Below are 24,133 nucleotides of genomic sequence, written 5' to 3' on the forward strand. Positions count from 1 at the left end.
CTGAGAGATGAGGAAGGCAGAGTTTCAGGGAAAATTCAGGTCGGAGTGACCCATTATCCAGTTTGATGATGTCTCAGCTATGGTGGCGCTGTATCTGCACATGGGCGGGGAGGGGGAGAGCTCACCGAGGAACAGTGGATACCGCCAGCACTTCTACCCGAAAGAAAGCCTCGCCTCCGGCCCTTGCTCCGACAACTCAGCGTACTGCTGTAAGTCCCTGGTGCCCAGAGCAAGCAAGTCTGTCCCCGTGAAAGTCCGGCCACTTACAAGGCCCCTTAAGTAGGAATGTTCGCAGCTGCCGTAGCCTCTGTCCCATTCAGTCGCTAAGCCTTGTGTTCACCCCCTCCTACCTTCAATCATTGCAGGGTGATTAATTATTTCTCTCTCTAGTTGTAGGGCTTCTGTTCATCTAAACCCCAGGTGATTCTGCTTGCTGTTTTGCTCCATGTTTCTGTCACAACTTTGATGTGGTAGCAAGAGGCGACGAATGAAGCTTCTATCATCTATGCCATTTTGCCTGGTCTCCAAAAGCTTTTTTAATTAAACAAAAACTAAATAAAATCTTTAATATGATATCCAGAATTACTCAACATAATGCTACTGGATATCCTCTCGAAATTCTGATACATTTCTCCTCAACTGATGACGTGGACCTGAAGAATATAGTCAGCTTTTAGGCTCAAATATTTTACCAATTATCATAAATATACTCTAATGGAAAAAAAAAAAGGTTAAAATGACCACCTGTGAAAGTAGATCTATTAATATTAGATTACTGCTTATAATCTGGTGGTTCTCTAAGGGATAATGCAAAATTCATACATGGTCCAAAATCTCAAGTGGGCTTTGATATTTAGATAGAATTTCAGCTATTCTAACAATTCTAGATGGCCACCCCTTGTTAATATGTTGGTCAGGAGGCCTAGGAGGTGTAATCCCTTGGATGAGAGAGAACAATGGAAGAATAGTGGGCAATAGCCAGTAGTATAGAGAAGCGGGAGGAAAAAAAGAAAAAATGTTAGAATTAGTGGTTTTCCCATAGTAATTTATATCCTCTTCTCTCTTGCCTGAGAATAATACACCTCTGCCATCCCATCACATTTTCTAAATAACACTCAATGAAATTCAAACTAGAAAATAGCCTGAGTGTTGGAAAAAAAAAAATACCCTGAAACCACTGTCTATATATTTTTTTGAGATTTTTAGATTTCTTTTAGCCACCATAAGGTCATAAGTGAGAGAAGTTCTGACTACTGGGTGAAAACATCAAGATCTAAGTAAAATATTTTAATGGATACACCAATTTATAAGTAATAACTAGACATCAGGAATCTGACATTTGGGGTAGATAAAGGTTTCTCAGATAGTACACAGAAATAAAAACTATTGATAAATTAGAAATTCATCAAAATGAAAAACATCTCCACAAAATACACCATATAAAAAATGAATGAGTTAGGCACACACTAAAATAGTCGCAAAACATATGTGACAAAGGTCTAGTATCCAGGATATATAAAGAACTCTTTCAACTTAATGAGATAAATATTCAAATTTTTAAAATGGACAAAGGATTTAAACAGATTTCACAAAGGAAGACATCTGATTAATGAACACATGAAAAAGTGCTCAACATCATTAGTTATTAGGTAAGTACATATTAAAATAAGCATTAAAAATGAGCATAATGAGATACAGCTACATATCCACTAGAATAGTTAAAATTAAAAAGAATGACAATACCAGGTGTTGGTGTAGATGGCCATAATGCTCCTAAATTTTGGTGAGAGCGTAAAATGGTACAGTTTGGGAAAATGTTGGGCAGTTTCTTTCAAAACTAAACATATACATATCCTATGACTCAGTTTTCCATTCCTACGTATTTACACACAAGAAAAGCAAATGTTCACAAAAGGCTTGTAAAAGTTTTTTTAAGCATCTTTATTCATTAATAGGTCCAAACTGGTAACAATTTGAGTATGTATCAATAGGAGAATGGATAAATAAGCTGTGGTATATCCACAGAATGGATACTATTCCCCAATGAAAAGGAAAAAACTACTGATACATGCAACGACATAGATGAATCTCAAAAACATTATGCTAAGTGAAAGAAGCATTATGTTTTGCCCACAGAGTGTATTCTGCATGATTCCATTTACATAAAGTTCTAGAACAAACAAAATTAATTAATCTATGGTGAAAAGTATCCCAAGGGTGGCTGCCTTTGAGGGCAGGAGTAAAGGCAGAACTTGACTTTGAAGGGGCATGAGGGAACTTTCTGGAGTGATGACAATGTTCTCTATCTTGATAAAGTTCTCAGCTACACAAGTGTATGCATTTGCTAAAACTTATTAAAGAGTACACAAAATCTGTGCATTTCACTGGATGTAATATTATCTCGTAAAAAAATAAATACTGAACTCTATTTAACGATATGCATGCTGAAGCATTCTAGACTAAAGGTACACATTTATTTTGAATACATTAAACAATAAGATGAAAAGATGGACAGAAAAATGAATACATTGAAAGTTATGTAATAAAGCAAATACAGCAAAATGTTAATGGCAGAATCTAGGCAGTAGATACATAAAGGTGCTCACAGTAAAATTTTCCCAATATTTGTCTGAAAATTAACATTAATAAAATGTTAGAAACCCAAAAATAATCTAACACATTTTCAAACACTGTCCATGATATGCCAATTTCCAAGGTATTCTCTGCTATTATCAAATGTCTAAAAACACTCTAAGAAGGCTCATTTTGCTGTTTTTTTTTCCATTATTAAATGACCTGAGGTCAATTTGTAGTCAAAATCTATTTTTCTCCCCTATACTTGGTCATATGGTCTTTGACAGAGCTAATTGGTTCTAGTATTTTTCCATGCAGCTCCCATTTTCAAACTTTCCTGTTGATGCGCTGCTAACATCAACATCTGGTGATCTCATTCAATTGTGTATGTAAAAGATGAAACATGGTTTTCATTACTGTGGTCTTTGTGACAAAAGACAGTAACATAATTATTAATAAACTCACTATAAAACCAACATATGTTTTGACTAAATTTATTTTGGTATTCGTAGGGTTCTAAATATGGTTTGTAATATCCTTTAAAGAGAAAGCCAAAGACTTTAGGTATCAGAATCAATATGACAAAAAAGAAAAAAATATATTGAAATATTTTTATATTGTACAAAATCAATAACATTCTAATAACAGACATAGCAATAGAAATAGTAAAACTTAAAGACCACTAAATATTTTCTTAAATTTTATCTTTACAGATGTAGCTTCAGAACTGACATTCAAATTCAATTTACAAAATACTATTTCCACTGTCTTTAAAATGTTTCTGTAGGGAATAAAAAGGTTAGGTTACTGAATTTGTTTTAAAATCTCACAGATATAATTTATTTTAAGGATAAAGAACTTCCTGACTGAGGAAAAAAAAAATGAGAAAAAACAGAAATAGAACATTTTCTGCCAATTTTGTGTCACAACTGCCTCTGTACATCAAGTAAAGGAAAAAGCAGTTTATGATGAAGGATGACATTTATCTCTATCGCCAGAAACACTATTTTATATGATAAAAAAGACTTCCATAAAACTAGCTCTTTGTGGAACTAGAAAATGAGTATTCACAGTATTTAAACATACCATAAAAATAATGTCTAAAGCCCTCTAAAGTTTCATGATTGGAAAGTGATCTAAAATTTTCAGCTAAAATAGTAAAAATCACAAATGGGTACTTTTATTTTCAAAGGTAGAAAAGCCTAATAATCATAATACTCTTCACTGTATGAAATGTTTACCTTAAAACTATAGAAAACAAGGTTTTAATCTTCCTAAAGTTTCACAAAGCTTAATCAGAGTACTAAGTTTTTCCAGACAAAGGAAATGAGTTACACAACTGTCTCCATTAAACCAGCCAATAAAATACAGAAAAAATAGTGTTAAAACAGTAATGAGACTTCTCATCATTTATATAGTGTTTAATGCTAAAGCAGTACTACTTTGCTTAATGTCTTCTAATAGAAAATACGTTACTGGTGGACCTAAAATAAAGTTGAACTGTATGAGAAGGCTGAGCTTTAAACTTATTAATTAAAGCTTATTACTTAAATCATAACAATCTTCTTCTCCATTGTACATAATTAAAATTCAGTATTTAATATTCAGCAACAGCCATAGCTACATGATGCTAAACTACATCCTGTACTGGGAAATGGGTTCTGTAAGCAAGTACAAGAACACTGACAAAAGATAGAGAGCTACTGACATTCAGGCACTTTCATCTGGGAATCATTTTAATTATTAAGAAGTCCAAGAGTTGAAAACGTTTGGGGCAGGTAGCTGATGGGGTCCAAGTGTGTTCAATGGAAATGGAAAATGGAATGGAAAGCTGCATAGCTCAATCTCTAGACTCCCCTATTCTATTATTCACTGTCCTACAATTTTCCTAGTATAGTTGTAATACCACCTTCCACTGGTAGGATTTTTAATTTTCAAAATTGTTTTCACAACTATTTTTTCATGGATTCTTCCATAACAATGGAAGAATGGCAGAACTAATTGAAGCTCAGTTCTCCTGAACCTGTCTACAACATAAGCAACCTCAAACTTCTAAGTTGGCTAGCATCATTTAGTGTCCACATATTATAATGGTAGCTGTGGTTCAATGAAGCCAAACAGTTAGATATTGAATAGTACCCAGACCTGATTACTAGACTCACCTTTTCCAAACTGTATCCCATCAATAGCATGGACTATTAATAGACGTTTCAAGGGAAAAAAAAGGTACAATGACAAAATAAACTTGAAAATGCTAGGTTTAAAAAGTTAAATCGCCATCCAAAAATGATTTATAGCATATAGCAGAGTCTCTCAGAATCATTAAATATGTTAACGTCCATTCTCTCCAAGAGGGAACAAATTGCGTTGAACAATGAGCATACTTTTTTTGAAAAAAGCATTTGGATGGATTAGAATTCAATAGAATATATTCTAAGAAACACTGGCTTAATTCATTTTAAGGGTAAAGAGAAAAAGAGGATATTATGTCTGTTGAGCTTGTCATTTTCCACTCATTATCTCACTTAATCTTCAGAAGAATCCTGAGAGATTAGTGCTATAATTATCTCCATTTTAAAATTGGGGGGGTGGGGAACCACTGTGAAATTGAGTATCTTGTTTAACTTACTCAGCTAGGATATGGCAAAGCCTGGATTTAAGCCCAGGGCCTATCAGGCCCAAAGCCTATTCTCTTTCCCTTTATAACACCGTCTCCTATAATCTACAAGATTGGAATATTTAAAATTATAAACATAAGCATATAATATGAATCCTGGAATCTGATTTAGTAAAGGCAATGAACTCTAATTTTTGTTTTGCTTCTCCAATTCATCTGGATAATGAAAATGAGATCATAACTTCATAACTACAATTACTCTAATGGCAGAGCTAAAGGGACTATTCATTTCTAGGACCTAAAATGCACCCAATTTTATTGCATATCTCCTATTTTATGTGCACAAATATCTTTCTTTATATGATAGGAGTAGTAAAATAATAGTGTGACATGTCTACTAATATCCGTTTCCCAGCTAGTATTGAATACAATCAATATACCATGCACATTAAGAAGGATTATTCCAATTAAGTTTGGTTGGAATACTACAAAGAATTATGACATTTTTCTATCTTCTTGGTTGACAAATAATAGAACAGGCTAGAAAATATATTGAACTTACTCCTTTTACAAATTCTCATTTACTAAAAGCTCCACATACCTGAAACACAAGAAAGTTGAGTTCCTTTCCCCTCGTTCCAAGATCAAGGTGAGCCTCTTTGGTAGAGTATGCACGTGCAATTCCATTGTTACAGAGGAAACCCAAAGCCTTACTTGGTTTTAAGAATGCCATGAGGCTATAGGAAATTGCTCTGGCAATCAGATCAGTTTGCCAGAATGAAGTACCCACCAAGCTGTGTTCCCAATCCTTAGTACTAGAGAGAGAGACCTTCTGTTTTTAGAGTTATTAGTCATTCCACACTAGTCCACCCACTGAAATCCATTTTTAGACAACTAAGCTAGATAGATGAATAGGTAAATATACTGAAGGTTGCCCTAAATTCTTTTCCTCGTTATCTCATCTATTCCAACCGACTCAATTATTATTACTGTGCTAATGACTTACAAATTGGTATCTCCACACTGGGCCCCTCTGGTGAGCTGCAGACTCATAGCTATTTCTGGGCTGAAAATACAAATCACGAGTCATCAGCTTATTTGACATCTCCCTTCACTAAATATCCCAGATTAACTTTAATCTCTATATGTCCAAAAGACAAATTTATTATCTGTCCCCCACCCCCAGCTTGGTTCTCCTCTTGATTTTCCCCCATTTCAATAAATACCAACACCATTCTTACAGCTGTCTATGCTAAAAATGCTTGAACTCACTCACCATTCTTTCCTCACGTGTCAAGTCTAGATAATTTCTCAAACCCTTTCTATCTTTGCCATCCTTACCCACTGCTGCCTTATTTCAGGCCCTATCTCTTATCCCATTTATTCATTAGCCTCCTCAAAGCCTTTCCTGCTTCTAGTTTCTCCCCCTTCCAACCCAACCTCCACATTACTGTCACTGTGATCAGGTCTCAACAGATCACATTATGCCATTCCCTGGCTTAAAGATGTTTAATAACTCACTAATGCCTCTAGAGTCAAGTCCAAAATCCTCAGCATCACTACAAGACCCTTCAAAACTTAGTTCCAATTTAATGCTCCAGCCTTATCTCTGGACATCAGCCTTCTCTGCCATACATCAAATGCATCAGCCACTCAATATTGCCTGAGTGAGCCAAATGCCTGTACGTCTCTCTGCTTTTATTAATGCTATTCCATCACAATACTAATGATGGAACTAGTCAAGCCAGAATCATCTTTATGAGGTCTTCAGCTCTCCAATATATAAGCAGAACTGATTTCTGCTTCCAAAGCTCTGCACATGTTTTCAATAAGAGCTGTCATATTGTCTTGTAATCAGACTGCAGGAATGTTTCCTCTGACTAGATGAGGAGCAACTTAAGGAGAATGATGCATTGCTATTAATCAAGGCTTTAGGATCAGATGGACCTGGGTACAAATCTCAGCTGTGCCTCTTACTAGCTGTATGACTTCAGCCAATAACCTTACTTACAATGGCCACTCTTTAAAGCCTGTTCCTTTATCTGTAAAATAGGAATGAAAGCACTTAAAGCAGTGCCCAGCACATAGTAGCTTCGCCTCCTTCCCCTTCAAAGTATGGACAAGAGAGAACATGCCCAAGATGTCTCTAGTGCCCTTTCACTGGCAATTACTAAAGTCAAGGGCCAGCCAGATATAGCTAGGTTCACTGACAACTCTGAGAAGGAAGAAGAGAGAGAGAGAGATACAAGAATGGAGACAGCTGAGGGAAGGACAGAAGTGACAGATCAAAGGATCGAGGGCTGCTGATTCTCTCTCCCTTTTTCTCATTCCTCTACTTCAGAGTAGTCTCAGTTCCTAAAATTTAACCCTTCCTTTGTCATGGAAAGGCAAATGAAACTCCATTTTCATTAATGGAAATAAAAGGAAACTAGAGTGACAGGAAAAAGCTTTAAAGTTTATTGCTTTAAAGATCACTCTGCTTCCAGCTATGAAGCTGATTGATATTCTTCAAACCCCCAAGAGGCTGGTACAGACAGTTGCCATTTCAAAGTAAAAACAAAACCAAAACAAGGAGAAAGAAAAATATAAGAGAAAAAGATTTCTCTTTATTTTCTTTTCAAAGGAGAGTGAATGGTAAAGAAGTTGGTCAAGGGGAGGAGGGTAAAGGGAAGATGTAGTGAAAAAATGTGTATGTACATTCAATTATCTTTGTATGTAGTTTTCTATGTTGCATGCGAGCTATCTTAATTCAAACCCACTGAATAAAACAAGTCAAAGTTAGTAATATCTATAGAGAAGCTGATGTATCATGATTTCTGCAAAGAGCTATCTCAATCAATCTAGCCTCTGTTTGAGCTCTATGGGAAAAAAAGTTCTCCTTATGCAAGAATTGTCATTTGCAAATGAAGTGCCTTTCATACAGATTTCAGTAACCTAAAGATAAAATGATATTTCTATTTCAAAACCATAAAAATTCAAGTTGTTTCCAAGGACTTTTTTTCCGACTGCCCCCCAAAAGAAAGGATGAACATATTTCTGATGATCCCAAAGTAAAAGCCTTTTAGTGAACCTGCTACATTTTATTGTCAGACCTTGCCAGCAGTACCTCGTCTTTTTACAGGTACCCCACTGGGCCCTTGCAGTGATTCTTCAAGGAAGGTTGTGCACTAGACCCACTTTACAGTTGAGGAAAACAACACAAGTCACATAACTAATGACTGACAGAGTCACAACTTGAATCCAGTCTCTTGATCATCAAGCCTAGTATTTGTTTTCCAACCCTACAGCCTGTCTTAGTGAAAGAGCACAGGCTTTGCAATCAAATAGACTTGAGTTTAAAATCTTGGTTCTTCTCCTTAATAGACATGTGACGCTTGACAAGTTATTTCAATTCTCTAAGTTTGTTTCCTCACCTGCAAAAGGAGGGAAATTACACTTTTTTTAGAGAATTGTAATAAGTTAATATTTGTAAAGAATCTAATACAGTACCAAGCAAATATTCAGTAAATGATAGCATTATTATCATATCACGCTGTCTTTAATAGCATACAGCTATTAAATACAGCTATTAAAAACCTATTCTTAGATACTAGAATAGGTTAAACAAATGAAAATTACTTTCACGCGTAAATTAGTGCCACAGACATCATGAAATCTGTCTTTAATATGGGAGGATACGGAAAGGAGAAAATGAGGGAAACACTTGATTTTTTGATACTTTATATACATTTTTCTCACCCTTACAGATGAACACTGTTTTCTTTTATTTAAATAATAGAAGTTAAAAATTAAAAATTTCTAAGTGAGATTACATTTTCTTTTATTTCCCTATCCCTTTATGGTAGTCTTGAATCTAAAACCTTTCAAATACTTATCTTTGAGCTACCTTAGTCACATATGTGCGAGTATTTCAGTATAAGAGAAAGAGTCATGCCATTTTATTTTTGCCTTAAAACATAAGCAGACCTCAATTTTCACAAACTAAAAGCTACTAAAAAGAACTTCACAGTAGGAGTAGCTGTTGAATCAATACTGGTTTCTTTTTTCAGAAGCAAATAATCATTGAACATCTACACAGAGTATCTGTGTCCTTTCATTACAGAAGCAAGGCATCAGACCTAAAATTTTCATATGCAGAGTTAATTTTGGGGGCAGAAAAATGTCATAAAATTGATATGACAGAATACTGCAGATGCAAAGAACTTTAATAAGCCACACATACACACACGGACACACAAAACTAGAATAAGAAACCAAGTAACTCCTTCTATAAAAGGAAAATGATGCTAGCTCTCAAAATTCTATCTTCATAGTCTCACATCCATGGTTATAAGTCAGTAAGAGGTTATTGTAACCATTCCCATTCATGCCAGCCTCCTACCACCAAATCTAAATCATGCCCTGGTTACTCTCTTATAGCACTGCCCTTTTTTCCTTCAGAAGCATAATTTATAATTTATGTATGTTTAATGCCAATAACCCCTAGGGTCCAGGGTCATCATGAAGGCAGGATTCATGGTCTATTTTGTTGTTCACCTCTTAATACTCAGGGACAAGCAAAGCCCATTATCTCATTTGGGTTTTACTACTGGTTTCTATTTATAATCTATATATTTCTTGAGAAGTCAAAATTCTTGACAAATTTTAGTGTCTCCCATCTCAGTGACAAAACATAATGAACAATAACATGGTAAAGAAAAATGGATTTTTCAAAATAATGTCAAGTCAATGGTGATGAAAGTGAGCCCAGAAAGCACCATGAGAAATGATGATCAATCAGCCAGGGGATTCTGGGAAAAAATGGCGTAGATGATGGAGGCTTTGTTTATCCCTCTTGCAACCAAATCAAAGTTGTAACAAAAACACGGAGCTAACAGCAAGCAAAGTCGCCGGGGATCTAGAGAAACAGAAGCACCACAACTAGGGAGAGAAATAATCAATCTGCAATGGTAAAAGGTAGGAGGGGGTGAATATATGAGGCTGCCCAGTACCTTGTGGCTGAGTGGGACAGAAGCTGCTGCAGTTGCAGCTGGCGGCTGAAGATGCCCCTTAAAGGGGCCCTGTTAGCAACTGGACTTTCACGGAGACAGACTTGCTCGCTCTGAGCACCAGCGCTGGGTCGGCTCCACGGGGGGTACCAGGGACTTATGGAGGTAGTCTGAGATATCGGAGTGAGGGCTGGAGGTGAGGCTTTCTACTTAGCAGAGGTGCCTGTGGTATCCACTATCTCTCTGTTGAGTTCTCCCCACCTCCCAGTGTACGTTCTCAGCACCGCCATAGATGAGATGTCAAAAAACTGAGTAACAGAGGTTGCTCCACCTAGAAGATTCCCTGAAACTCCACCTCCCTCAACCCATGGCCTTACCCAAGCCATATTCAGTTGTGTCCTCTGCAAGTCCAGTGCTCCTTGCTGAGCAGCTCCAAAACCCACACTCTTGGCAGCTGGCCTTGGTTTCTGGCATGGCCTTTTGAGGAAACTATAAGCACAGCATCTGCGGATTGCTTGCTGAATCTTAACAGGTGACCCCAAAGGGGAACAGGCTGGGACTAAACTTGGCCTGCAGCTGAACCCCTCTCGGGACTGTGCCACTGGACACCTACTACACAAAGCCACGCTAATAACACTGGGAGACTTAGGAGTTTTGCTTAGTAAATAGAAACAGACACAGAAAGGCAGCCAAAATGGGAAGACAAAGAAGCAGAAACCATATGAGAGAAAAGAACAGAGCTCCAGGAAAAATAGAGTCAAGCAATCTACCAGATGCAGAGTTCAAAACACTGGTTATAAAGATGCTCAATGAACTATGGGAAGTATAGATGAATTCAATGAGAAATTTAACAAAGAGATAAAAAAAAAAAACATAAAAATGGAAATGTAAATTATAAAAGGGAATCAGTCAGAAATGAAGAATACATTATCTGAGATGAAAAGGATATTAGAGGGAATAAACAATGGATAAAGAAGAGGCTCGAACTACTGATACAGAGGATGGGGAAGCCAAGGACACCCAATCAGAATGGCAAGAAAAAAGAAGCCAAGATTATAATAAAATTTAAGGCGCCTATGGGACAAAATTAAATGTAAAAATATCTGTGTCATAGGGGTACTTGAAGGAAAACAAGAAGTTGAAGAGTTATTTGAAGAAATAATGATGGAAAACTTCCCTCACTTGGGGAAATAAATAGACATGCAACCCCAGAAAGCTCAGAGTCCCCAAAAAGATGAGCCCAAAGGCCCACACCAAGACACATCATAATTAAAATGCCAAAGGTTAAATACAAAGAAAGAATCTTAAAAGCCACAAGAGAAAAGCAGTGAATTAACTATAACGGAGCATCCATAAGACTAGCAGCTGAATTCTCAAAAGAAACTATGGAGGACAGAAGGACTTGGCACAAAATATTCAACATGATGAAAACCCAGGATCTACAAATTACTTTATCTAGCAAAGCTATCATTCAGAGTCGAAAGACAGATAAAGAGCTTCCCAGGCAAGAAAACGTTAAAGGAGTTCACCGCCAAGTCAGTATTACAGAAATGTTGGGGGACTTCTTTAAGAAAAAAACATGTACCAAAAACATCAATAAAGAATGATAATAACTACATCTCTATCAACAAGTACCTCAAATGGAAAAGAATTAAGTGCTCCAACCAAAAGGTAGAGTGGCTGAATAGATAAGAAAATAAGACCCCTACATATGCTGCCTACAAGAGAGTCATTTCAGATTAAAAGATACACACAGACTAAAAGGAAGGGTATGGAAAAAGATATTGCTTTGATGGCCCTAGAGGGCATTTTGCCGAATGAAATAAGTCAGATAAAGACAAATATCGCATGATTTCACATACATGTGGAATCTAAAGAACAAATATAAACAACAAAAAAGGAAATAAGCTCATAGATAGAATATTTTGAGGACTGCTAGATGGAAGAGGGTTTGGGGGGGATAATGAAAAAGGGCAAAGGGATTAAGAAGTACAAATTGATAGTTACAAAGTGGACATGGAGATATAATGTGTAGTATAGGAAAATAGTTAATAATGTTGTAATAAACATGTAAGCGGGAAGAGGAGTACTAGATTTAGTGGGGTGATCACTTTGTGAGTTATACAGATCTCAAATCACTATGCTGTACAACTGAAATGAATATATTACTGCATGCCAACTACAATGGAAAAAACTCATGGAATTATACAATGTAAATACGAGCAACTAATTGCCTATTTCAATATCTGAGAAAAAAAACAAAATGGTCAGTCATAGCTTTACAGCTCTCAAGAAATATAATGAGATGAATTTTCCCAATACAATTCTACATGATCTCATTTCATTTTGATCAGCTATTTATCTGCAAAAAAAAAACCACAAAAACCTTAGGTTCTCATTGTTCTTCCATCAGTAGTACCACAACATCATATTACTAAATAATATTCTTAAATGTGAAATGAACAAATACATAGATGTGATGATGATACAATATTAAGGGCATATTTTCGCCTCACCAATTCTTTTTATCCTTTCACTCATACATTTATCCTTCTCTCATGAACTATCTTTAAGTCCTCCAGATAGACTATACCATATTAACAGTACTTGTGTGGGAGTAGTATGTGGAACGAATGATATGCATATTTTAATGTATATATGTATATGTCTATGTAGTATATAGACATATGCATTGCTTGAACTTTAATGACAAGCTTATGTATATATTAGAGAAAAAAAGATTTTTTATTACACATACACACACACAAAAAAAATAACCCCCAGAGACAAAATAATTGTTTACTTCTCTATATCACAATTCTTAAAAAGATTCCTAGATATACTTCCTAACTAAAAAAAAAAAAAAAAAATTACCAGCATTATATGAGGGTTCCTTTTTTCCCCACAACCTCTCCAATACTTGTTATTATTTGTCCTGTTGAAGACAGCCATTTTAACAGGTGTGAGGTGGTATCTCATTGTGGTTTGGATTTGCATTTCCCTGATAGCTAGTGAAGTTGAGCATCTTTTCATGTCTGCTGGTCATCTGTATATCTTCTTGGGAGAAGTGTCTGCTCAGGTCCTCTGCCCATTTTTTAATTGGAATTTTTTTTTTTAATTGTTGAGTTGTATGAGTTCTTTACATATTTGGGAAATTAGGCCCTCATACACTGCTGGTGGGAATGTAAATTGGTACAGCCACTACGGAAAACAATATGGAGGTTACTCAAAAAGCTAAGAATAGAATTACCACATGACCCAGCAATCCCTCTTCTGGGAATTTACCCAAAAAATGTGAAAACATTCATCCACTTTTATCCACATTTATGCACCCCAATGTTCACAGCAGCATTGTTCACAGTGGCCAAGACATGAAAACAATCCAAGTATCCATTGACAGATTGGATAAAGAAAATGTAGTACATATATACAACGAAATATTACTCAGCCATAAGATGAAATACTGCTATTTGCAACAACATGGATAGATCTTGAGATTATCATGCTAAGCGAAGTAGGTCAGACAGAAAAAGTTGAGAACCGTATGATTTCACTCATGGGGCATATAAAACTGAAAGTAACAAACAAATATGACAAACAATAAGAGATTCATGGACAGTGGATCAGTGGTTACCAGAGGGAAGGCGGGGAGGGGACAAGTAGACAGAGGTAAAGGGGGTCAAATATTTGGTTGCAGAAGGAAATTTAACTTTGGGTGGTGAACATGCAATGTGATATACATACATATGACATATTATTGAATTGTACACTTGATACCTAATTGATTTTATTAACCAATGTTACCCCAACAATTTTAATAAAAATAGATAAGTAAATAAATAAATAAAATGATGTTTTCAAAGAAAAAATGTTTTATAGCTTTACTAATTTTTGGTCTAATTTTTTTTGTAATGCTGAGAGAAGAGAATTAAAATTTCTAAATCTGAAAAAAAGATTCATTTGGCTGACCAAAGAGAAATCTAGACCAGAAACTGATAGACATGGACTAGTGACATCAGTTCATAACCCCACACAAGATAATACTGTTTAGATTTACATGCTTCTTTGGTCAAATTATTTAAAAGCATAATGTTTTCAACTTTAGAAATAGTAATATGGTTATTTTATAAGATTAAAACATCAACAGCTATATTTATGACATTCATTTAGGCCCACATCAGAAATCCACTAAATTCTTTATATAATGAGACTTTAATACCTCAGACCTGAGTACTTTTTTTCAAAAACTCTTAGAAAAAATGAATTTAAATGAATTCAGCGAGGTAACATAATTGTTTTCAATTTATTTAATTTTCTCTCTCTGCCTGAAGCAGTTATAGTAGAAAGTGAAGATTGATAGAAAAAAAAAAAAAAAACAATAAAACCAAACACTGATTTATATGATTAGGAGAAAAGATCGACTGAGACTGTGTAGACAATTATTGGTAAAAGTAGCTTGGGTTCAACAACAAACTTCTGGTCTTGTTGCATGTCCCTTTAGTAACTTCAAGTTTAAAGTAAATACCAATCTCTACATTTTGAATTGCAAATGGCTTTTCTAAATCACAACATCTATTCTTGAAATTTCACATGTCAACAGCTCATTCATATCTACAGCAAATGTAGTTATCTGAAAAGAACGACAGATTTTACATTTATTGAGACAGATAGCTGGCATACAAAAATTTAGCTCTTTCAATTACAATTTGGCAGAAGTTAACTTTAGTTTAAAAATCTGTTTACAGAAATTTATGACAACACAGCAATGAAGTGACTATTCTGAATAAGATTAGCTGATGTTGATAGTGATGATGCTTGGATAGTACTTACAAATCAACAGAGACTGTCCTTAGTATTTTCTAATAGGCCGCCTCAGAACCATCTACCATCATCACTTAAATGGTATATAATTATAAACAGTGGCATAAGATTAAAGTGCTAAGTTGATCTTCACGAAGTCATGAATGTAATACATATACATAAAACAAAGTGTATTTTTGTTTATTGTTATTCATATAGTTTTTGTCTCATTTAATATTTAATGTTTTAATGTAAGAAAGACTTTAATCAAAATAAGAAAATAATACAATAGTTTGTTAAGATGAAATTATCAGTTCAGGTCACTTCTAATGGCTAACTACATAAACCTTCCAGCAAAAAAAGTGAATTTTACCTAATTCCTTACCATTATATTTAGTTTTATCGAGGCACAGAAGATATACAAGCTCAATAAATCAAACTGACTTTGTGACAGTTTAGAGAAAAAGAAAAAAATGTTAAGACCATTTTACAAATATACAAACATGGTAAAAACTTGGGACAATACTTTTTTTTTATCCAAAATACCAGACATACACAAATAAAATCCATATGCATATAGATGTCCACCTTTTGTTTATATCAGGAAGCTGGAAACACCTTAAAATAGAGCAGTAGAGAACAGGTTAATATAAATTGTGTGTCCGAACAAAAAAAAACAATATACAGCCCATTACAACTGAAAAACCATATTTTTCATATGTTAAAGTGTTAAGTAAAAATAAAAAAGTACATCTTCTGTAAGAAAACATATGCACCTCAGCACAAACTACTACCTGTCCACCAAAATTTCCCCTTCCTCCCCAGCTGGGAATAGATATGTGGCCATCAAGCTAGAGATGGGTTTCAGGCCTCCATACAACTATTTGTGGATATATGACTAAGTTTTTTCCAGGGAATATAAGCAGAAGTGATATTTGCTGTTCCAAGCCCAGGCCTTAAAATGAGAAAGGTCTATTCGCACTCTACCTCCTTCCTAGAAGCTGAAACTGGGCAAACCTGTGACCCAGTTTAGACCATGCAAACAAGAAATACCCTGCCACATGCTAAAGAAACTAGAAGGAAGGAGCCTGAGTCCTCTTGGAGCAGTCATCTCCCTACTAATGGTGAACTCTTATTTGTTTTAATCATAAACTATGTTTAGTAACTGTTCTTCAAGCCACTGTATTTTGGGTCTCTTTATTATAGCCCCTTATTCTTTCATTCTAACTAACGTAGTATGACATAGAAAAAGGTCATAACTAATGTTCATGACATATATAAAATAATGACAGCAGTATACTTTCTTACTTTTGACTTCACGATATAGTGTACATATATTTTGTAATAAAAAAAACTTAAGCAGGATTTTAATAAATTTTACAATATAAATCATTATTTCTTCTCTGATCCTATCTTTGCCGTCTTCACTTAATACAGAAGATGGCTACTGTACAGAATAGTTAAAGAAGTATATATTTATATGAGCTAAAAATATTACCTATGGCAGGAGTCAACAAACTTTTCCTGTAAAGGGCTTGATAGTAAATATTTTAGATATGGTCTCTATCCCAACTACTCAACTTGCCACCGTATAACAAAAGCAGACATAGACAATACATAAATGAATGAGCATGACTGTATCTCAATACAACTCCATTCACAAAAAGAAGCACCTGGCCTATGGACCATAGTTTGCCAACCACTGTCTGGAGTATAATCCTCACTGTAACATATTACATAGTTTAAAGAAAAGTAATAGCGAGCGGCTTTCATTTGCCATGACTGAAAAATTATTTTAAAAAAAATGGAAAAACTGAAAAACAAACCAAACATGTTCTATGGAAACTTTCTTATCCTTCAACAGACAAAAAGCAAGCTCTCCCAAACCCTACATTATCAACAACTGGAATTTATAAAAATGTCTACACACAGACGGTGCTCTGCTAGGTGACAGAAAGAAGGCTCTTCATATGCCAAGATGAAGCTAGGATATGTGCTGTTATTGTTCCAGCGGTGGTGATGAATTGCAAGAGTTAATTTACTTTATCTCCAATCTCCCATATGGGAGAAGGCCTAGTTACATTTTCTGACCACCATCATGGAATGATAGAAGGTCCTGACTTGTTCACATTCATACACTCTTACATTGAGCCATTTACCCAAAAAATTATTTACTGAGCACCTATGTACCAAACATCGCAAAGCAGGTGAAGTATATACTAATACAAAACTTCTCATTGTGTCCTTCGAAGCAGTTTTCATGGCTTAAGAGAAAGCTTATGCCAGAGATGGCTTACAGTAGTCCTCTACAAGGACAAAATGATAAAATTTCATGCATACTCTTAAAAATCTGGTAAATTTTGCATCTTATTCCATTATATTCCATTTTTAGATAATATTTTTAAATGTTTACATATGCACAGGTAGACAAATACAGAAATATAGATGTGTATGTAGAGCTTAATGTACATAAATATATTAACTAGCTCCATCTACTGAGAGAACCTAGAAGAAATAACACTGCAGTGGAATGAGCACACCTGGTACTCAGCACTTGGTTTCTAAATATCATTTGCAAATACATGGAGAGAGGGCTCCTGTTTAAGGGGTTGATCCTAGGGCTAGAGGAGGGAAATACAAGATGAATCTGGAACATTTTGTAGTGTTGGAAAGTAAGAAAGTGATCAAACAAGAATGGGACATTTCACAGAGACATAAGAACATCCTAAAAAGAATTCACAATCATCAAAGGTGGAACAACATGAGCAACAAAATAAACAATGGTAGAATTAGATTACAACCCGCAGAATAAAATAAATATCCAAGAACCCATACTGATATAAATAACTGAATAAACGAGTGGGGGAGATGAAAAAGCTCTTCTTTACAGAAGAACTGTAAAAAATAAATAAAGGTGGAAGGGAGAAGAAAATTTAAAAATCACCATTAGGCAAACATCAGTGTACCTTGCAGAAGATAATTTGAGATTATTAACAACTAAATGCAATGTGGGATCCTGAACCAGATTCTGAAACAGGAAAAGAATATTACTGAAAAAAATTAGTTAAATTCAAATTGGGTCTATTGTTTAGTGGTTAGTATTCCACCGATATTAATTTCTGAGTTTTGTCATTGTACTATGGTTACATAAGATATTAGCATTAGGGGAAGATGAATGAAGTATATACAGAAACTTTCTGTACTAATTTTACAACTTTACTGTAAGTCTAAAATTTGTTCAAAAAATTTTTGTTTTAATGCATTTAATGCATTATAATACTTATAAATTTACATTACAGGCAGTTGCTCCACTGTTTATTCTTGGACTTCATATTCTAACACCACCCACAAACTGCCAGAATACTACTGTAGTTTGACAAGCATTGTTCTAACCCATTCAAGAGAACTTAATTGAGAAATAAGGAAAAATACAAGGTAATGATTTTGTACTGTATCTACAAATTAGAATTAGTTGGAGTAATTCAAGTCATCAGCAACAACAAAGTTAATGTGGTATATTTCAAAAAGAAATGTTTAGAGTAAGAGGATTTCCGGTCAAGACAGTGGAGTGGTGAATACTGTGCTTGCTTCCTCTCATGACCACATCGAAATTACAAGTAAACTGCAGAACAACTGTCATTGAGAATCACCTAAAGTCTAGCTGAAGAGAAAGCCTGAAAAAAAGGATATACAGAAGAAGCTACCTCAAGACTGATAGGAGGGGCAGAGACATGGAGTAGGCTGGTCCTACAGCTGCATGTAGCAGTTAAAGATCAGGAGCAATACCTTGGCTGCGGAGGTCCTCCCTAAAGAGTGAGGGGTCCCAAACCTAACCTGGGGTTCTGATGCTGAGAAGATAAGTTTCCACAACTTCTGGCTGTGAAAACCAGCAGAGATTGTAAGTGAATGAGACTGAAGGCGGCTGGACCCTCTTATGCGGCCTGTGCACAGATTTACTTGCTGATGGACTCACTTGTTCTCAACTCCAAGGCTAGGGCAGCTACTCTAAAAGTGCCAGAGACATATGAGGAGGAACTGAGTTATCTGGCTTGAGAGTAAGGGTTGAAGGGGCAGCTTTCTCCCAGAAAGAAGTGCTGGTAGAAGCCATTGTTTCTTTATTGAGCCCTCCCCATTCCAGGCATGCAGATGCAGACAGCTGCCAAATCTGAGTCTCCATCAACCTGGCTAAGGCTGGTCACCCCACTCTGGTAATTCTTTGAAAACTCCAGCCCTCCCAACTTGCTGGCCCACACAAGGCACTTCCAGAAGCTCTTCCATACAAATGTCCTGTCTTCGCTCACGCTGTGGACTTTCCTAAAATCTCTCAAAGTTTCACAAAACCCAAACCCAAAGCAGCATCTGTCCTCAGCATACCCTGTACCTCTTGATGAGCAGTCTCAAGCCCAGCACTAGCAGCAGCTAGCCTCTGTTTGTGGCTTAGCCTCTCTAGGCACCATTAAGCTTAGTGTGGGTGGCAGCCATCTGCAAATTGTTTGGTGGCTCATGCTGTGTGGCGCTGGGAAGGGCACAGGCGTAGGCTGAACTTGGCCTGCAGTAGGGCCCCTCCCAAGAGGCCCCAGGGCCAGCACTCTTGGTGGCTGACTTCAGACCAAGCTGGAGGACTACCCGGGGTTGCATCTGAGGCCAACACACCCATAGGGAAGCCTGGGCAGGCAGCAGAGTCCGGCTAAAGCAAACCCTGCTCTGATGAGCCAGCCCCTCACCAGCCAGTCCTCACAACCAATCAACCTAGGTGTCAATCTCTCCCACTGGTATGCAAATAGTAACCAAGGCTCAACTATAAGAGGAGGGCACACATGACCCATTCAAGGGACATACCTGGAGCACTCAGTTCAGGTGACCAGGGGAAACTGTGCCACTGGGCCCCACAGCGCACCTACTACATAAGGCCACTCTATTAAGACCAGGCGACATAGCAGCCCTACCTAATACATAAAACCAAACACAAGTAAGCAGCTAAAATGGGAAAACAAAAAAACATGTCCCAAATGAAAGAACAGAACAAAGCTCCATAAAAGAACCAAACAAAATGGAGACGATCTACCAGATGCAGAGTTCAAAACATTAGTTATCAAGATGCTCAATGAACTTAGAAGAGTAAATGAACTCAGTGAGAACTTTAACAAAGAGATACAAAACACAAAATAGAGGTAGAAAACATAACAAAGAACCAGTCAGAAATAAAGAATACGATAAGTGGAATGAAGAATACATTAGAGGGAATCAAGAGTAGATTAGATGAAGCAAAGGACTAAATCAGTGATTTAGAACAGTGGTCCCCAACTTTTTGGCACCAGAGACCAGTGCTCCTATGAGAATCTAATGCTTGATGATCTGAAGTGGAGCTGAGGTGGTGATGCTAGTGCTGAGGGGTGGCTGCAATATAGATGAAGCTTCGCTTGCTCATCCGCCGTTCATGTCCTGCTGTGAGGCCAGTTCCCAGTCCACGGCCCGGGGGTTTGGGAGTCCTGATTTAAAAGGTAGCAGAAAACACTCAATCAGAACAAAGAATCCAAATAAATGAGGATACTTTAAGGAGATTCTGGGACAAAAGCATACCAACATTTACATCATAGGGGTACCAGATGGAGAAGAGAGACAGCAAGGAATTGAAAACCTATTTGAAGAAATAATGACGGAAAACTTCCATAACCTGGTGAAGGAAGTAGACATACAAGCCCAAGAAGTGCAAAGTCCCAAACAAGATGAACCCAAAGAGGCCCATGCCAAGACACATCATAATTAAAATTTCAAAGGTTAAAGACAAAGAGAGAATCTTAAACGCAGCAAGAAAAAAGCAGCCAATTATCTACAAGGGAGCTCCCATAAGATTGTCAGCTGATTTCTCAAAAGAAACTTTGCGGGCCAAAAGGCATTGGCAGGAAATATTCAGAGGGATGAAAAGCAAGGACCTACAACCAAGATAACTCTACCCAGCAAAGCTATCATGTAGAACAGGACAGAGAAAGAGCTTCTTAGACAACAAAAAGCTAAAGGAGTTCATTACCACCAAACCAGTGTTAAAGGAAATGTTAAAGAGACTTTTTTAAAAAGAAGAAAAAGAAGATCAAAAATATGAATAATAAAATGGCAATAACTACATATCTATCAATAATTACTTTAAATATAAATGGATTAAATGTTTCATTCAAAAGATAGGGTCGATAAATGGGTAGGAAAACAAGACCCTTACATATGCTGCCTACAAGAGATTCACTTCAGATTTCAGGACACGCACAGAATGGAAGAAAAGGGATGGAAAGAGGTATTTCATAAAAATGGAAACAAACAAAGCTGGGGTAGCAACACTAATGCCAGATATAATAGACTTTAAAATAAAGGCTATAACGAGAGACAAAGAAGGACCCAGTAACCCCACTTCTGGGTATCTATCTGAAAAAACCCAAAATGCTATTTAAAAAAAAAACAAACATATGAATTCTTATGTTCACTGCAACTTTACAATAGTTAAGATATAAAGGCTACCTGGGTGTCCATCGATGGATGAATGAATAACGAGAGTGGTACACATATACAATGGGATACTATTCAGCCATAATAAATGAAATCTTGCAAATCTGAAACAACATGGATGGAGAAGGTAATGATGGGATGCTGCTGAAACAGGGTGTAGGGAGGAGCAATTTCTCTGAGAATTTACAACTGCAAACCTGAAGCACAGGTGATTATGGTACTCTAATGTATATAATACTTGCATAAACCAGGAACCCTCAAGTTAAGAAAGTAATATAAAATTGCTTTGGGCCAGTGTTGTAGACAGAATAATGGTTCCGCAAAGTTGTCCATGTCCTAATGACCAGAAGCTGTGAATGTTACCTTACATGACAAAAAAAAAAAAAAAAAAAAAAAAAAAAGATTTTTGAATAATTTAAGGATCGTGAGATGAGAATACCACTATAGATTATCCAGGTGGGCCTCAATGTAAACACAAGTTTCATTAGAAGAGAGAGACAAGAACTTCAAAGGCAGAAAAATGAGATGGCACAACAGAGGTTGAAGTGAAGTGCTTAAAGATGGAAGAAGGGCCTGAAAGCCAAGGAATGCAGGTGGCCTCTCAAAGCTGGAAAAGACAAAGAGACAGATTCTCCCCTGATACCTCCAAAAGGAATGCAGTACTGCCTGCCTGCACCTTGATTTCAGCCCCATAAGATTCATTTTGTACTTCAGATCTGCAGAACTATAAAAGAATGAATTTGTGCTGTTTTAAACTAATACATTCATAGTAATTTGTTACATCAGCAACATGAAACTAATACAGTCAGTACTAGCAATGGGTGACAGGCAAAAGGAAACGTAAAACTATTTAGGAGAAACATACTCCCAAAACTATTTAGAAGAAACATACCCCCTTAACCAGGTCACACAGGATTTGCACAGATAAAGCCCCACTTAACAAAATTCGAAATTCAATATTTAGAGAAAAAAAATAAATACTGACCCTGAAGCTAGAGAGAAAATAACAAACAGTAGTATTAAACCTCCAATAACTTTACATAATAGAAGTATGTGATAAATACATGTTCAAAAAAAAAAGAACTGAAATACAAAAAAAAAAAACATGGCATCTTTAAAAAATGACCAAACAGAAGTTCTAAAGTTCTAGAAATGAAAGTCAATTAAAAAAAAAAAAAAAGATAGTTAGGTCAAATAGAAAATAGACATATCTGAAGACAGAATTAACAAACTAGAAAAGAGATCTGCAAATGTTTTCTATAAAGGGCCAGACAGTAAATTTTTAAGCTTTGCAGGCCACATAGTTTTTGTTGCGGTTACTTAACTCTACCTTTTAGTGTGAAAGCAGCTAGTCAACATGTAAATAGTATATGTATAAATACGCATTGTTGTAGTCTAATAAGACTTTACGAAAACAAGTAGCTGTTTGTCTTGTTCATTTGTTGCTTTCAGTTTTATATCCCACATATAAGTGAAATCATATGGTTCTCAACCTTTTCTGTCTGACTTATAAATATGATGTATTATTAAATTGTATACTTGAAACATATAATTTTATTAGCAAATGTCACCCCAATAAATTTAATAAAATTAAAAAAAAGTAGCTGACCTGCGGGCCATAGTTTATAACCCCAGAACTAGATAAAGCTGAGAAACTACCTAGAATGATAAAAAGATGAGAAATATAAGAGACATTAAGAAGCATTAAAATAGAAAGAGAATATCCAATATATAAGAGAATTTCCAAAAGAAAGAATAAGAGAGGTAATGTTTGAAGAAATAGCTGAGAATTTTCCCATCAAAAAAAGGCATTTGATTTCAAGAAGCGAGACAAGTTCTAAGGGATAAATAGAAATAAAATCAATACCTAAAGAGATAAAAGTAAAACTGTGTAACTATAAAGACAAACAGAAGAATATTAAAGCAATCAGAAAGTAAAGAATTCACTTACAAAAGAATGACATTTCTCAACAGCAACAAAAGAAGCCAGAGGACAAAATGCTGAGAGAAAAATCACTCAAACAATCAAACAATCCAATTAGAAAATAGACTAAAGATATGAAGACATTTTATTAAAGAGGATATACAGATAGCAAATAAGTACATGAAAAATCTTCAACATCTTTAGACATTAGGAAATTATGAATGAAAATCACAATGAGATATCACTACACACCAATCAGAATTGCCCCCAACCCAAAAAATAGTGACAACACCAAATGCTGGCAAAGATGCAGAGAAACTGTATTACCTCTACATTGCTAGTAGGAATATAAAATGGTACTCTGGAAAATAGTTTGCAATTTCTTAACACTAAACATGCCATTACCATATGATCCAGCAATTGCACTCCTGAGCATTTATCTCACCAAAATAAAAACTTAAGTTTACACACACAAAAATCTATAGATGATCATTCACACAGCAAATTCATTTTTAATAGCCAAAAGGTGGAATCATCCCAAATGCCCTTCAGCAGGTGAATGGTTAAACTATATAATATAGAATACTACTCACCAATAAAAAGGAACAAACTATTAATATGTACAACAACCTTGATGAATCTCCAAGAGAATTATGCTAAGAGAAAAGAATGCCAGAAAAGCTGCTTACTATACAGTTTCATTCTCAAAATGACAAAATTATAGAGCTAAAAAAC

At 35.8% G+C, this 24,133-nt stretch overlaps 1 protein-coding gene across 6 annotated transcripts in view; it reads right to left on the reverse strand.

Moving 5' to 3' along the window:
• The window catches only part of CHM (CHM, Rab escort protein 1), a 198,287-nt gene that overhangs the window by 142,409 nt on the left and 31,745 nt on the right, over nucleotides 1–24,133 (reverse strand). The window contains exons 1-2 of one of the 6 annotated variants that reach the window (XM_023531191.1): nucleotides 6,198–6,257; nucleotides 5,793–5,816 (exon numbers count right to left, since the gene is read on the reverse strand). The exons of 3 other annotated variants lie outside the window; for them this stretch is intronic. In XM_023531191.1, the coding sequence (XP_023386959.1) occupies nucleotides 5,793–5,816; nucleotides 6,198–6,244 (71 nt within the window). In that variant the 5' untranslated portion in view covers nucleotides 6,245–6,257. Of the gene's footprint in view, nucleotides 1–5,792; nucleotides 5,894–6,197; nucleotides 6,258–24,133 lie in introns of those variants that run through there. 2 more of the 6 variants (XM_023531193.1, XM_023531190.1) reach the window with 2 other exon arrangements.

This window comes from Pteropus vampyrus, unplaced genomic scaffold, assembly GCF_000151845.1.
Source record: "Pteropus vampyrus isolate Shadow unplaced genomic scaffold, Pvam_2.0 Scaffold63, whole genome shotgun sequence".
Lineage (NCBI taxonomy): Eukaryota > Metazoa > Chordata > Mammalia > Chiroptera > Pteropodidae > Pteropus > Pteropus vampyrus.